Here is a 15,953-nt window from a genome sequence, read left to right as displayed (position 1 = left end):
TGAAGTGACAGTTGCTCTTTGCAACCTTTTCATGTGCAAAGCATGCTGGTGCTGTTTGCATTATCTTCTTGCAATTTGTACCTCTGCATTCAAGGACTTGTGATAGCTTGCCAAATTAGCGTTGAGAGGAAAATGTTAAAGACAGTGAGATCTCCATAATTAAAATCATATTTTACATTGAATTATGAAAGTCTTTACACAGTGTCATTTCTGTTTGATGTCTAGTAAAATGCTGTCCATAGCAGGAGAAACTTGCAACTGATTCATCAGTTGAAGTACAATCTCATATCTATTCTGATAAGGAAATCTTGAACTAAAAATTTTTAAGTCAGTTGGTTAATTTTTAAATAATGATGTCCATGATTTAATGCTCTATAAAATGCCCACAGAAAACATTTATTCTCTGAAGAATTTTTAGCTCTGTGCTTTACAGTGCCATTGTAGAACCAATGTAATGGGAATAGAGAAGATGCAACATAATACTAACTTTTTAACATCACAGTTTTTCAGAGCTCCAACTCAGTTTACTCTGTTTAATTTTTTAAGTTATACATTAATTGTGTTTTGAATGTGACTTTATTATTATAGGCACCTAAGTGTAAAATCCTCAGAACTGAGAATCTCATGTATACTTTTTTTAAAGCTCTCTGTATAATACATTTATAGAGTGGATGTTTGAAAATGATATATTGGTTATTATGAAAAATACAGTATGAATATTTTGTTATATTAAGATATAGATATATCTTGTATGTTAGAGGCTAGGGTTTTCTAAAATAATCAAAATTTGTTCCTTTGTTGGATCTTGGGTGTGACAATGAAGACTAGCCAATTTTGCCTCCAGAAAATGAATGCCTCTCATATTCCAGACCCTGAATGATCAAAGTTATTAAAATAAGTGCTGTTTAATTATTTGCTTTTGTTTTGCTTAGATTGGTAGGAGAGCTAAGGGGAATAAGGAATTCTAAAACTGTGTTTCTCACACTGGTGGGGGTCCACAAATTGCTTTTGATATTCAAACACCCTAATGTAAAGAATTATTTTCTCCTCTAATGAGGTTCAAAGGCCAAATAAATGCCATATTTCTTTGCTTTTGGTTACCATCAATTTAAAAGAATAACATTTTATCTCCTTTTGTGACTAGAAGTTGTGGATTGGCATTCCTATGTGTTTTTAATAAATAGAAAAAAAATGTTAATACACTTTAAATGCCATTGATTTAGTTTAAAAGTATTTAAAACTTACTCCTTATGAAAATAAGTATCTCTCTTAATGGAGAAAAATTTAGGAACCCATTTCTAATGGGCTTCAGAAGGATTTCATTTATTTATTTATTTACAAAATTAAAATGTATTCTCTAAGAACTTTATATTCATTATTTCCTTGAGTTATTCCCTCATATATTAAAAGAAAAAAATAATTTTTTGCATCTCCCAAAAGGTGAAGTTGTGTGCTGCATATTATAGAGGATATGAAGAGGTCTAAAATCTAACAAATGCATATGAAACAAAATTAAACTAATCTAAGCATGTATCATGAATTAAATTTATTAAAAAGGTATTTAATAAATATTATATAAAGCAGAAAGTTTCTTAACTATGGCAACGTTATGGGAAACATCAAGGAGAAAAGAGCACAGACCAGTGCTGTCTTTTTTTTTTAATAGCATAAGAAAAGAAGATCCAATATTTCTTTTGAAAACAGTAAAAAATGTTCACATTGACAAGAACATAGTATGTGCATAAGTGAAACATATAATTCACTAATCTCAATTCAAACTTTTAGAAAAAATTAAATGTAGGTTGGGACCAGTTTTTGGAAAAACACAAATACCAAACTAAAGAGCGTGAAGTTATTGCATAGGTAATGGAGAGCCATAGAAGATTAGAACTCTAGTATGACGTGGAAATATATGTATTTTCCTGGCAGCAATATAGGCTAACCTGGGCATGGTATAAAGAAAGCGTAGACACAGGAGTAATAGAAACAGATGGTATAATATTTGTAGAATCATAAGTAACACAAACAATGTGTTGCTAAATTAAAAACTTCTCAAAACCTGTCTAAGGATCAAAGAAAGCACTGCTTCACTGTTCTAAAAAGTCTTGAAACTTTTTAAAGCAGTTTCTGCTCATTTATTTTGTATTTCTTGTGATTCCATTGACACCCTCATCTTATATGCAGTATTATTCATCATGCTTAACTCATTAATTCTGCCTCTCTTTTTTTCTTCTTTGATTCTTCAAGTGGGAAGAGATCAGCGGTGTTGATGAACATTACACACCCATCAGGACTTACCAGGTGTGCAATGTCATGGATCATAGTCAAAATAATTGGCTGAGGACAAACTGGGTCCCCAGGAACTCAGCTCAGAAGATCTACGTGGAGCTCAAGTTCACTCTCCGGGACTGCAATAGCATTCCATTGGTTTTGGGAACTTGCAAGGAGACTTTCAACCTATACTACATGGAGTCTGATGATGATCATGGGGTCAAATTCCGAGAACATCAGTTTACAAAGATTGACACCATTGCAGCTGATGAAAGTTTCACACAAATGGATCTTGGGGACCGTATTCTTAAACTCAACACCGAGGTTAGAGAAGTAGGTCCTGTCAACAAAAAGGGATTTTATTTGGCTTTTCAAGATGTTGGTGCTTGTGTTGCCTTAGTGTCTGTGAGAGTGTACTTCAAAAAGTGTCCATTTACAGTGAAGAATCTGGCTATGTTTCCAGACACAGTACCCATGGATTCCCAATCCCTGGTGGAAGTTAGAGGTTCTTGTGTTAACAATTCTAAGGAGGAAGATCCTCCCAGGATGTACTGTAGTACAGAAGGTGAATGGCTTGTACCCATTGGCAAGTGCTCATGCAATGCTGGCTATGAAGAAAGAGGTTTTATGTGCCAAGGTAAGAGTCTTCTCTATTTTCCCTGCAGTGGTATTTCTTACCTGTGAATTTATGGTAGAGTAATTGAAAGAAATGAACCCAACCTGAACTCACTTGGCAGCAAAACATGCATCAAACTGAACAGTCTATTTATAGACTAAATTTATCCATCCCACTTGATGTGATGATTCATAATTTGATGTAGAAATATTAGCATGTTTGATTATGTGGTGCTGGCCTACACCCCACTAGATGAACTGAAAGAAAAAAAAGTCTCTGTCTCTTTTATGTAGAGGGAAGAAATATCATTGGCACTCAGCTAGTCTGAGTCTAAGAGAATTAGATCCTGCATTGTCTATTTATGTTTTTGCTTATCACTCTTATAGCAATAGATAATTCATTGCTATAAAATATAGTATTTTCTTCAGTGACACCTGCACTTAAAATATAGGTTTACTTACAAAGCATTAGTGTTTAATAAAAATTATTTTATTTAAAAATCCAGGTTTGGTCCTTCAGTGTTTAATGTATAGAGGAGTAAGGTAAAAATTTTTAAATTTTGCTTCATGATTTGGCCCTTTTGGCTGCTCAGGAGGATATATATATATATATCACATCTTAGGTGGGAATGCATATTTGATCCTTTATAGAGACTCAGAGAACCTAACCTGTGTTATCAAGTCGATTTTTATTAAAAATCTCTTTGCACTTGAAATAAAATCAATTAAAAGATCATCTTTTCCATAGAAGATTATATCAGATGATAAGTTCCACTTAATCCCAAAATTTGTTATTTAGCATTAGGCAAGGTTTTGTGTTTAAGAACACACTGAAATTATTATTAATGTTTTAGTGTATAAATACACAGGAGAACTTAAGTAACTAGTCCTTGAAATCTAGTCTGTTTTAATACCTTTGTTTGCTGTTAAACTCTGTCAAAGAATTGAGTTTGATATTCTACTTGTGGCCATTCGGTAGGACTCAAGTCCATGTGGAAGAAATGAATCTACGTTATACATAAATTGACCTTTCTAAGAATCTAAACAGAATATAGCATTTTGCTTTTGACTATAGGTAGTTTATAGAATTTATTTTTAATGACAGCAAATGGTACACTCTAGTCTGATATTTCTCTGTGTTATTTAGATCCTTGGCAAGAGCCATCACAATACTGTTACTAAGTATGGCTTTGAAAATTCTAAAATTGAAACAACATACTAGCTACTACTTGCTTATGTATATACATGAGTGGAGAGAAGTCTCAATAGCCTTTATATTCCACTTTGAATTATATTTTATCACTATGGTATTGTTTGTGATATATTTGTGTGATTTATTTTAAATAGAGGCCTAGATCAGGAAGAGTTGAAAAATTGTCCATTCCCTCCAGTTTGGTTTCTACTGATGCAGTCTCTGATGTCCACACCAAGAAAGGAATAGTGTGTCCCTGTTGCAATAATATATCAATATATGTTGAGCTATCTCATAAAATATTCCATTGAGCAAGAAACCTAATCATTGTTTGGATGTTTGGGTTGTAAATAATTTTTATATGATACTTTATATTTCATTCAGAGTTACAAAAAATAGAAAAATAAGTATCAGCAAGTAAATAGAATCATAAAAATGTTAATAAAAATAAGTAAAACATATGTATAATTAGCCTATATTACATGCTGTCTTGAGGACAAACTTTAGTAGAAGAATTTTTAAAAAGAGAGTCATTAAGTTGTATTCAGAAAGTTCACAATAGATTCATAATTGCTTCTATTTTTTAACCTCATTTTAATTTACTTGAACCACTTCTTTAAAGTAACTATTATGCTACTCGGTGGTACCCTATGTCAGAATTACTCCTGGAGATAATATTTATGTCAAATTTTTACATCCTTGAGTCTTGTAGTTTATTATATTGAAGGACATCAATAGCACCTCCTTGATATAGTGATGCTATGTTATCACAGACTTTTTCAACATTTAAAAATACTGGTTGCAGAATCAGAGATACATATGCATAAATAGTATAGAATTTTTTCTTCTACGAAAAAATCTTGAAGATAAACCAATAAAAATAATTATAGTAGAATTAGGGATAGCACATGAAATGGAATATGATTGAGACTGACTTTTCGGTGATGTAACTTAAAGGTGCAACTTGTTCTTATGGTTATATCTTGACATTTGCTGATGTTCCCAGGTGAATTTTGGCTTCCTCTCTTTTCGTAATAAGTAAAAAAACACCTTTGTGTACTCAGATTATTAGACGATGTGTCAATGCATTCTATTTCATGCTGATTTACATGTAGTGCCTAGTCTAAACCAACTTTATTTTAACAAATATTTCTTTTAATAGGTCAGTTTAGTGCATAGTCTACTATGTCTTAAAAATCCAATACTCAACCAATTAATTCTGGCCTGGTATCTGTAATAGAGTAGGCCATAATGGCTTGAGGCTTGTAATTTTGCTGTTGTTGTCAGTGGTAGTGATGGTGTTTGTTATGCTTTCCTTTTTTAATTTTAAAATTTTGGTTGGTTTTTAATAAGCTTGTGGACTAGTCAGAATAGCTTATGACTCTCACAAGTCATTGTTTTATCAGCAGTACTTCAATTCAGGCACACAAAAGGAATGGTAATACTTAGAAAAGATACAGGTGAAAAAGATAACTAAATAGATATCCTGTATTTCATGAGTTCATTTTTGTTTTGTTTTGTTTCGTTTTACAAAAGGATGGCACAATACCTTGACATACATATAGAGCCAGATTTTAAACACCTCAGGATAATTTTATAACACAATGATCAGCAACCATAGGCTTACAGTTGCCTAAAACAGAGGAAAACAAGACTCATTCACTTTGTTTTAACAAATATTTAAGGAGCATCTACTTCATTCTGAGAAGTATAGTAAGAATTCAGAGATTTTTAAAAATATTCATTAAGCACTTACTGGATGCCAGACACTGTGCTGATTTGTTAAGTTATGTCCATGATTTACCTCATTTATCCTTCAAAATAACCTATAAGTACATCCTTATTATTATCTCCATTTTTAAAATGAGAAAAAAAGTTTTGATAGGTTAAATATCTTGCCTTAGGTCCCTTAATGAGTGTTGAAGTTGCAGTCTGAAACCAGGCAGTCTGATTCTAAAGGTTGCAGTTGTAACCTCAACCCCACACTTCTTCCCTGTGATTCAGTTCAGGGGTGGCAGAGACCACGAAACCCCACAGGTACATAGATTCTACTGGAGTTAGAGTACTGTATATTGAAGGATGAGTAGGACCATAGAGAATTAGCACAAAGTTAACCAAGAATCTGTCAATATAAGGTTCATCTGTTTCAGCTTATTTATCACATCTTTCTGTTTCTAGGTTTTTAAGAAAGAAGAATTACTAGCCAAAATGTCATGGGAAGACTAAGCTTAGCCCAGGTGATGTCTAACAAAATTTGGATATGTGGATTGACAAACATCTTAGATATGCCAAAAAGTCTACCAAATTTAATTCAATACCTGTAAGTTCTATGTAATAATGTACCAGACACCGGAGAAACGTAGATGAATAAGTCAGCGTATCTCCCTTCTAAGAGCTCACAATCTAGTATGAAAAACAGATAAATAAATGAATAATTTTATTGCAAGACAGACCAATAAATCTTCTACCGGGTACAAACTGCCTTGGCAAGGTAGGGGAAGGAGAGATTGATTTTGAGTATTTCAAAATTAATAGTGGAAATTGTTTATTAATAATGAGAAGTCTCTGCATTGAGAGTTTTGGACTCATCACTATTGTGCTTAGCAACTTTTGGGGTAGAGAGAAAGGGCTAACTAACTTACCCAGCTTTTGCATTCCAGAAAGTGCAGTTTATAATTTGTTTATTAAATCATTATCTCAAAAGTCTAATAATGTGTAGAAGTCCCATTAAAGTTTTGCGTTCTGAGCTTGTTCTGTAGGGAGGCCTTATAAAGGATCTGAATTTCTTAAATACATCATTTTTGACACTAGTAATGAAATATTCTGAATTATCTATTTCACTCTACATGGATATTTGGGATAGTTAAAGTTCAGTGAACTAAATGATGAAAATGAGACAATCTCTGTTTGATAGGAAAAATATATTGGTAAGAATATTCTGTACTCAAAAAACTCATCCATCAATTTCAGAACTATAAATAAAACCAAAGTTATCTTTATACAGGACCAGAATTTTAACCATGTAATTATACTTCTCTTGTATTTGATGCAAACTTTAACAACAGTCCACTTTTCCTGGAATGAGAAAAAGTAGTAAAGTTATGCTTTGACCATTTATTCAATTATTAAACATTTATTGAGCCTCTACTATGTGCCAAATTCTGCTAAGCGCACTAGAAAGAGAAAGATGAACATTATCACTGATAAACTAATTTGGTTTATAGTTCAAAAATGTGTGTGTGTGTGTGTATTTTAAAATGTTTTGGTCTCTGCCTCCAAAGGAACATATGCTTTTAAGTGAATTATTAAACAGAGCTAAGTCAATAGTTTAAACTTAAAAATAAGTTATAAGTATGTTGAGGGAGAAAGTATTTGTATGCGAGGAGATGAATGGCGGGAAAATAAAATTTTCTGCAATAAGATGCTTATGTTGCTGATCTTCTGTTTCTTTGCTAGAGAGGACGGGGAAAAGTAAGAGTAGAAGATGATGCATCTCTCTCTTTCAAGGACTGGTTAGAGAGAGGAAATAAGGGAATGGTGAAAGAAATATTAGTAACTAAAGCATCATTTAGGAATTGCTTACCAAGTAAACTGGAAATACAGGAAAAAGCACCTACAGGAGGGTAGAGAGTATTTATTATAACGAATTTGGTAAAATAGAAATGCTCATAAAAGTAACCACACAAATTTAAACTAAGAGGTAATATAAACTTTAAGTAAGGAAAGTAAGAAGTCATGCATCAACTTGGTTCTAGCAATTTCTCTAATATATAATTTTAAAATATGGACTTTCTTTAAATAAGTTATCTCTCATGGTATCTCTTTCAATTTACTGTGTGTGTGGCTTAAACCTTATTTGGGCCATGTTCCTGAGATTTGGGCAAACTTGCTGAATGTTGAGAGTATGGTCAAATTACAGGTTGAGTTGTTATTTTAGGATGTCAGTAAACCTCTTTTTAACCAGATAACATTGAAAATTAAAATTATGAGACTTAATCATCTGCTATTTGCTTTCAGTCATTGACAATCAACATTTACTTGGTTCAGTTAACTTGGGAAATCCTTCTTACATCTCAGCATAACACTTTTCACTTTTTAAGATTGGAGGTGTGGGGAAATTTCACATTAATACAAAGGGAACTTTGTGATATATGTGTGTGTGTGTGTGTGTGTGTGTGTGTGTGTGTGTGTGTATAATCCTAGCTAATGAATTATGTTATCTGTTTTAATTTAGTTTGGAGAGAGGAAATGAGAATGCTAATGGCTTTTTATATAGTCAGTTAATTACATTTCACGCAGATACCAGGCAGTTACTATAAATATTTCTTCCTCCTACAAACTTTGTTTAGCTTAATGTACCAAATACCTTATTAATGTCACTGAAGAATCTGTTGCTCTGAGTTTTATCTGTGTGTGTTCATTGTGGAATGCTAACTTTATTCCTTGTTCTTGTACATTAGCAACTGTGGAGAAAAGTGTGTTTGATGTGACATATGATGACATCTAGATTTCTTGATGGTTATCTGTAATTTTTTTTTTTTCACCTACCAACTCTTACTCTTTACTCATTGCTCTGTCTGTTCAGAAAGTCTCTTAAAGAAGCGGTCAAGACTTCAATAACAATGATATAAAGATTCTGCTTGCTCTGACAGAGGAGCTAGAGAAAATTGAAAACCTTAGATGTTTCTTAGCACCTACTCAGTCTCTGCGCATCTTCTAGAAGTACGAGGTGTTCATATGTTTTAATGAATTCAGAAGCATTTCTTTACAGTTGTTTTCAGACTGGAAGTTTCTTGAGGGGAGGAACTACATCATGTCTCTTTAAAGGACACTGTGCCTACAACCTAGCAGAGTATAATTGATGAAGTTTTCAATTTGATACATACTAGATGAATAATTATTGGGAGATTACTATACTAACTATGCATTCTTGGAATGTAAGTTCTGGAGAGAACATGTATCTCATTATATATCTTTGAATCTACTCGGTTCTTAAGAATATCTTGCACATAAAGCTGTATATCTTATCTAATTTTAAATGAATGCATTTGGCTATTAGGTCACATACAGTTGCAACACACTAAGCCTGGAATCATCTGAACTATCATTATAGTAATAAATAGATTATGAAAAGTAATAACAATACTTATATAGTAGCCAAGAGAATACTTTTCTGTGAATTTATGATGAATATTATTTTTCTGGCTTGCAAAAATCAATTTCTACTAGTTTTATACCTGTAATAAAGCAAGGATCTAACTACTTATGAAGATGCTAAAATAACTTTATCCCTTAATTTTACACACTTAGTACTTAAGGCATTTATTCACCCTGTAATGACTGCACTGAGATTATCAGGCTTCTTACCTTGATCTGTAAAACTTTTATTCATTTTCCCTGAATTTAAAATGACAATATTCCATTCCCACTTTGCCTTTAACTGTTGCAGCCCATGACTTTTCAGACCAAAGAATTTATTTGAATAAAAAATATGTCAGTAAGTAAAAATATACATAACTTTGAAATAAAACAGATATGTTATGACAGCTTTAAATAGCTATAAAACCTTTAATTAGTTCAAGTTTTTACATCTTCTCACCAATTTATATAATAAATTATGGTAGTATTAACATGATTCAAAAAAATCCCTCAATTTTGTCCTCAACCTTCACTTTGCATCTAATTGTTCATTTAGCCAAAGGCTCTTGTCGCTGGCAAGTGCTTGGGCTCAAGAGTCCCAGAAATGCTGTGTGGATAAACAATTTGAGCCCCAGTTTCCTTATCCACAAAAGGGGAGCAACAATACCTACCTTTAGAATTGCCAGCGAATGTATACATAGCCCATTGCAGAGTATCTAGCACTGGGTAGTAGTATTTGAACAACATAATTATTGTCATACATTGGTATCATTGGATTGTCTAATCTTCCTTGCTCTCTTGTTTAAATCTGTGTTAAAACACTTACATATGACAGACTCACCAATTCAACAGTCTCTCTTTTAACTTAAACATTAGAACTTAGAGATACCTGGAGTGAGAGCAGCTGTCTTTAATGAATTTACATATATTCATTATTCATGAATTGATTGTCCACCTTTTTCCAAACAGTAGTTTTCTTTTCTGAGGGGACATCATTTTTAGTTCCATTAAACCTCAAGTCTGTTCAATCATAGGTGATATTTCCTCTATTTTTTTGTTGTTGTTGTTAGCTTTCATTTTCCGTCTTTTTCTTTTTTTAACACCTTTATTGGAGTATAATTGCTTTACAATGCTGTGTTAGTTTCTGCTTTATAACAAAGTGAATCAGCTATACATATACATATATCCCCAAATCTCTTCCCTCTTGCACCTCCCTCCCACCCATCTAGGTGGTCACAAAGCACCGAGCTGACCTCCCTGTGCTATATGGCTGCTTCCCACTAGCTATCGGTTTTACATTTGGTAGTGTATATATATATATATGTACCTGCCACTTTCTCACTTTGTCGCAAGTTACCCTTCCCACTCCCCGTGTCCTCAAGTCCTTTCTCTAGTAGGTCTGCATTTTTATTCCCATCCTGCCCCTAGGTTCTTCATGACCTTTTTCTTTTTTTTTAGATTCCATATATATGTGTTAGGATACGGTATTTGTTTTTCTCTTTCTCACTTTTTCATTCTGTAGGACAGACTCTAGGTCCATCCAACTCACTACAAATAACTCAATTTCGGTTTTTTTATGGCTGAATAATGTTCCCTTGTATATATGTGCCACATCTTCTTTATCCATTGATCTGTCGATGGACATTTAGGTTGTTTCCATCTCCTGACTATTGTAAATTGAGCTGAAATGAACACTGGGGAACATGTCTCTTTTGGAATTATGGTTTTCTCAAGGTATATGCCCAGTAGTGGGATTGCTGGGTCATATGGTAGTTCTATTTTTAGTTTTTTAAGGAACGTCCATACTGTTCTCCATAGTGGCTGTATAAATTTACATTCCCACCAACAGTGCAAGAGGGTTCCCTTTTCTCCACAGCCTCTCCAGCATTTACTGTTTGTAGATTTTTTGATGATGGCCATTCTGGGTGGTGTGAGGTGATATCTCATTGTAGTTTTGATTTGCATTTCTCTAATGATTAATGATGTTGAGCACTCTTTCATGTGTTTGTTGGCACCATTTCATCTGTTTGTTGGCAATTCTCTTCTTTGGAGAAATGTCTATTTAGGTCTTCTGCCCATTTTTGCTTTGGGCTGTTTGCTTTTTTGATATTGAGCTACATGAGCTGCTTGTAAATTTTGGCGATTGATCCTTTGTCAGTTGCTTCATTTGCAAATATTTTCTCCCATTCTGAGGGTTATCGTTTTGTCTTGTTTATGGTTTCCTTTGCTGTGCAAAAGCTTTTAAGTTTCATTAGGTCCTGGGGACTTACCTGGTGGTCCAGTGGTTAAGATTTGGCCTTCAATGCAGGGGGTGCGGGTTCAACCCCTGGTTGGAGAGCTAAGATCCCACATGCCTCAGGGCCAAAAAACCAAAATATAAAACGGAAACATTACTATAACAAATTCAATAAGTTTCATTAGGTCCTATTTGTTTATTTTTGTTATTTCCATTTCTCTAGGAGGGGGGTCAAAAAGGATCTTGCTGTGATTTATGTCATAGAGTGTTCTGCCTATGTTTTCCTCTAAGAATTTGATAGTGTCTGGCCTTCCATTTAGGTCTTTAGTCCATTTTGAGGTTATTTTTGTGTATGATGTTAGGGAATGTTCTAATTTCATTGTTTTACATGTAGCTGTCCAGTTTTCCCAGCACCACTTACTAAAGAGACTGTCTTTTCTCCATTGTATATTTTTGCCTCCTTTATCAAAAATAAGGTGACCATATGTTCATGGGTTTATCTCTGGGCTTTCTATCCTGTTCCATTGATCTACATTTCTGTTTTTGTGCCAGTACCATACTGTCTTGATTACTGTAACTTTGTAGTATAATCTGAAGTCAGGGAACCTGAATCCTCCAGCTCCATTTTTCTGTCTCAAGATTGCATTGGCTATTCGGGGTCTTTTCTGTTTCCATACAAATTGTGAAATTTTTTGTTCTAGTTCTGTGAAAAATGCCACTGGTAGTTTGATAGGATTGCTTTGAATCTATAGATTGCTTTGGGTAGTATAGTCATTTTTACAGTTTTGATTCTTCCAATCCAAGAACATGGTATATCTCTCCATCTGTTTGTATCATCTTTAATTTATTTCATCACTGTCTTATACTTTTCTGCATACAGTTCTTTTGTCTCCTTAGGTAGGTTTATTCCTAGGTATTTTATTCTTTTTGTTGCAGTGGTAAATGGGAGTGTTTCCTTAATTTCACTTTCGGATTTTTCATCATTAGTGTATAGGAATGCAAGAGATTTCTGTGCATTAATTTTGTATCCTGCTACTTTACCAAATTCATTGATTAGCTCTAGTAGTTTCCTGGTAGCATCTTTAGGATTCTCTATGTATAGTATCATGTATTCTTCAAACAGTGACAGCTTTACTTCTTCTTTTCTGATTTGGTTTCCTTTTATTTCTTTTTCTCCTCTGAATGCTGTGGCTAAAACTTCCAAAACAATGTTGAATAATAGCAGTTGAGAGTGGGCAACCTTGCCTTATTTCTGATCTTAGTGAAAATGGTTTCAGTTTTTCACCAGTTGGATGATGTTGGCTGTGGGTGTGTCATATATCTCTTTTATTATGTTGAGATACGTTCCCTCTATGCCTACTTTCTGCAGGGTTTTTATCATAAATGGGTTTTGAATTTTGTCAAAAGCTTTTTCTGCATCTATTGAGATGATCGTATGGCTTTTATTCTTCAATTTGTTAATATGATGTATCACATTAATTGATTTGTGTATATTGAAGAATCCTTGCATTCCTGGGATAAACCCCATTTGATCACACTGTATGATCCTTTTATTGTGCTGTTGGATTCTGTTTGCTAGTATTTTGTTGAGGATTTTTGCATCTATGTTAATCAGTGATATTGGCCTGTAGTTTTCTTTCTTTGTGACATCTTTGTCTCTTTTTGGTATCAGACTGATGGTGGCCTTGTAGAATGAGTTTGGGAGTGTTCCTCCCTCTGCTATATTTTAGAATAGTTTGAGAAGGATAGGTGTTAGCTCTTCTCTAAATGTTTGATAGAATTTGCCTGTGAAGCCCTCTGGTACTGGGCTTTTGTTTGTTGGAAGATTTTTAATCACAGTTTCAATTTCAGTGCTCGTGATTGGTCTGTTTATATTTTCTATTTCTTCCTGGTTCAGTCTCAGAAGCTTGTGCTTTTCTAAGAATGTGTCCATTTCTTCCAGCTTGTCCGTTTTATTGGCATATAGTTTTTTGTAGTACTCTCTCTTGATCTTTTGTATTTCTGCAGTGTCAGTTGTTTCTTCTCCTTTTTCCACTTCTAATTCTATTGATTTGAGTCTTCTCCTTTTTTTCTTGATGAGTCCGGTTAATGGTTTATCAATTTTGTTTATCTTCTCAAAGAACCAGCTTTTAGTATTATTGATCTTTGCTATTGTTTCCTTCATTTATTTTTCATTTATTTCTGATCTGATCTTTATGATTTCTTTCCTTCTGCTAACTTTGGAGGTTTTTTGTTCTTCTTTCTCTAATTGCTTTAGGTATAAGCATTTTTCTTCTTCTAAAGATTAGTGACCCTTGATTTTTCCCATCTGGTATTTGACTCAGTCTCTTATTTTCTCTAACACAGGTCTTTTCCACTGAGTTTTCAAAAGTGGCCTTGAATTTACACATAGACATTTTTATATTGTATACCCAGAAAGACTTTCAGATTTTAACTGATTTAAAAACATATAATTTAGGAAACAAGCAAACAATGAAAATAGTAAAATAAAATTGCTACATTTCCAAAACATCAAACCTAGAATTTTTGCCTACTGTTTTATGCCCTAACATTTTTTGTATCCAAGACTAGATAGTTGATGAGGATATAATAATAAATAATGTTCTTTCCTTGAAGAAATCATGGGAATCCAAAATAAGTCATCAAGTAAAAATATTTGTCAAACCAATTTACTTGACTCTGTATAGAAAAAAAACTATATCTATTTGATTTACTTTAGGTATTTACTATGTTCACTTGAGAATCACCCAAATAGTAAAAATAATAATAATAATAGCAGTGGAGGAAACAGTATAAATTGTATGAAGTAAATGCCAAATGTGCTTACATGAATGACTATGTGATATTAATGGAAACTTTCAGTCAAATCATATCAACATACTATCTAAACAATAATTAACTAAAAACTTTCAAATATGAGAAAGAGAGGAAAAATAAGGGAGTGTATTTGATTTGTGACTTAAGTACTGTAGTTCATCTTAGGTCTGTATAAAAACAAACAGTATAAATTTAAACCATGGATTTGCAGGTTTAAGATACTGGAAAGAAATGTGGAATCTTTGTTCTGTATATACTATAGATCAGATTATTTTGAGCAGTCACAGACAATTTAATTGCAAACATACTTAGGAAAGATATAACTGTTGTTAAATTTACAGAGTAGAACAGAATGATATCTAACCATTTAAATACCTCATAATGAATAAGAACAAGTTAAATAATCAGCAATGAACCAACATAAAAGACCTTAAAAATCACAGGCAGTTTTATAGATGTTAACATTCTCACACAACATTATAACTAAATAAGAATTACAGTGTTTTAGTAAAATATAGTTTATTTTACCTTATATGGATTACCTTTAATTATAATATCAATTACATTGTTCAAAGAGGAATAAATAGTAAGACATTTCTTCTTTCATTAAGTGTTTTACTACTCTTTATCCTAACCTGGATATATCAGTATTAAGGTATTTTCCTGAGGTTCTAACCAATCATCCCTTATCAAATAGCTATAGGGTATTTGCTTTTAGGGTATAAAGTTCTTTTCTTTTTTTCTTTTATTTTTAGCTATGATAAGGTCTGTGAACTTTCAGATACTTTGTCTGCTCCAGTGTTTCAAAGCTGCAAATAATAATTTAGGTAACATTGATATGCCAAATGTATAGTCTTTGGGGAACACAAATAATTTGCTTATTGTGCAGTTTGTTTGAGAGTCTGTCTGAGACAAGTGTGGATTAAGGTTCCCAGGAGCATGTTCACTATGAGAGTCTAAGACATGGGAAAAATAATGTCAGTTGCAGAAAGTAAAATAGCTCTGATTTTCCTTGAAATATGTTGTTTCTGTCACTGCACTTTCAGTCTCATTTTCAAAGGAGGATCAGAATATTGCTCTGATACCACTTACAGAGTATCTATTAAATGTAGACGCATATGAAAAGTGATGAGAATTTTCCAAGAAAAAGCCACACCTGTGAAAGGTGGAATATTGGTTGTTTTGAATATATAAAATTTATATTTACTTTGGCATCTTAATGAATATCACCTTGTCAAATAACTCGTGGATCTGCCATTGTAATTTGCTATCAAACCTAATTGGACCTTGAAGAAAGTGTTAAAATTTCATTTCTTTTTTTTTTTTTTTTTAATTTTATTTCCTTAACTTAGTTTACTTTGGGGTTTATATAGACAGCCTTCCTTGGTTCTGATTTGCTGTATGCCTTTATGTAAAAAAAATTTTTAAGCTAAGATATTATACAGTCTATGGCTTTTGTAAAGAATATTCATCTTCAATTTTTCAAACTTATGCTTTTTCTTTCTAGCCGTTCAGATATTATCAAAACTTATATATTTTAAAATTTGAGGAATGCAGTGTACTTTTTTTTCAGAATACATGGAGCAAGTCTAAAAAGAGATTATTGATATTTCATTAACTTTTCCAATTTCTTTTATTGTTTTTAGTCAACCCCTCCTAGAGGAAAGAGAATCAAACCCTATG

General features: G+C 32.9%; 1 protein-coding gene across 3 annotated transcripts in view; it reads left to right on the top strand.

Moving 5' to 3' along the window:
- Positions 1 to 15,953, top strand: part of EPHA3 (EPH receptor A3) — a 356,916-nt gene that overhangs the window by 93,593 nt on the left and 247,370 nt on the right. For all 3 annotated transcript variants that reach the window (XM_059064499.2, XM_059064498.2, XM_067034877.1), the window contains exon 3: positions 2,248 to 2,908. In XM_059064499.2, coding sequence (XP_058920482.1) covers positions 2,248 to 2,908 — 661 coding nt within the window. The remainder of the gene's footprint in view (positions 1 to 2,247; positions 2,909 to 15,953) is intronic.

The sequence above is a fragment of the Kogia breviceps genome, chromosome 5, assembly GCF_026419965.1.
Source record: "Kogia breviceps isolate mKogBre1 chromosome 5, mKogBre1 haplotype 1, whole genome shotgun sequence".
Taxonomy (NCBI): domain Eukaryota; kingdom Metazoa; phylum Chordata; class Mammalia; order Artiodactyla; family Physeteridae; genus Kogia; species Kogia breviceps.
Note: the sequence above shows the minus strand (reverse complement) of the source record. Positions and strands in the feature narration are given on the sequence as shown.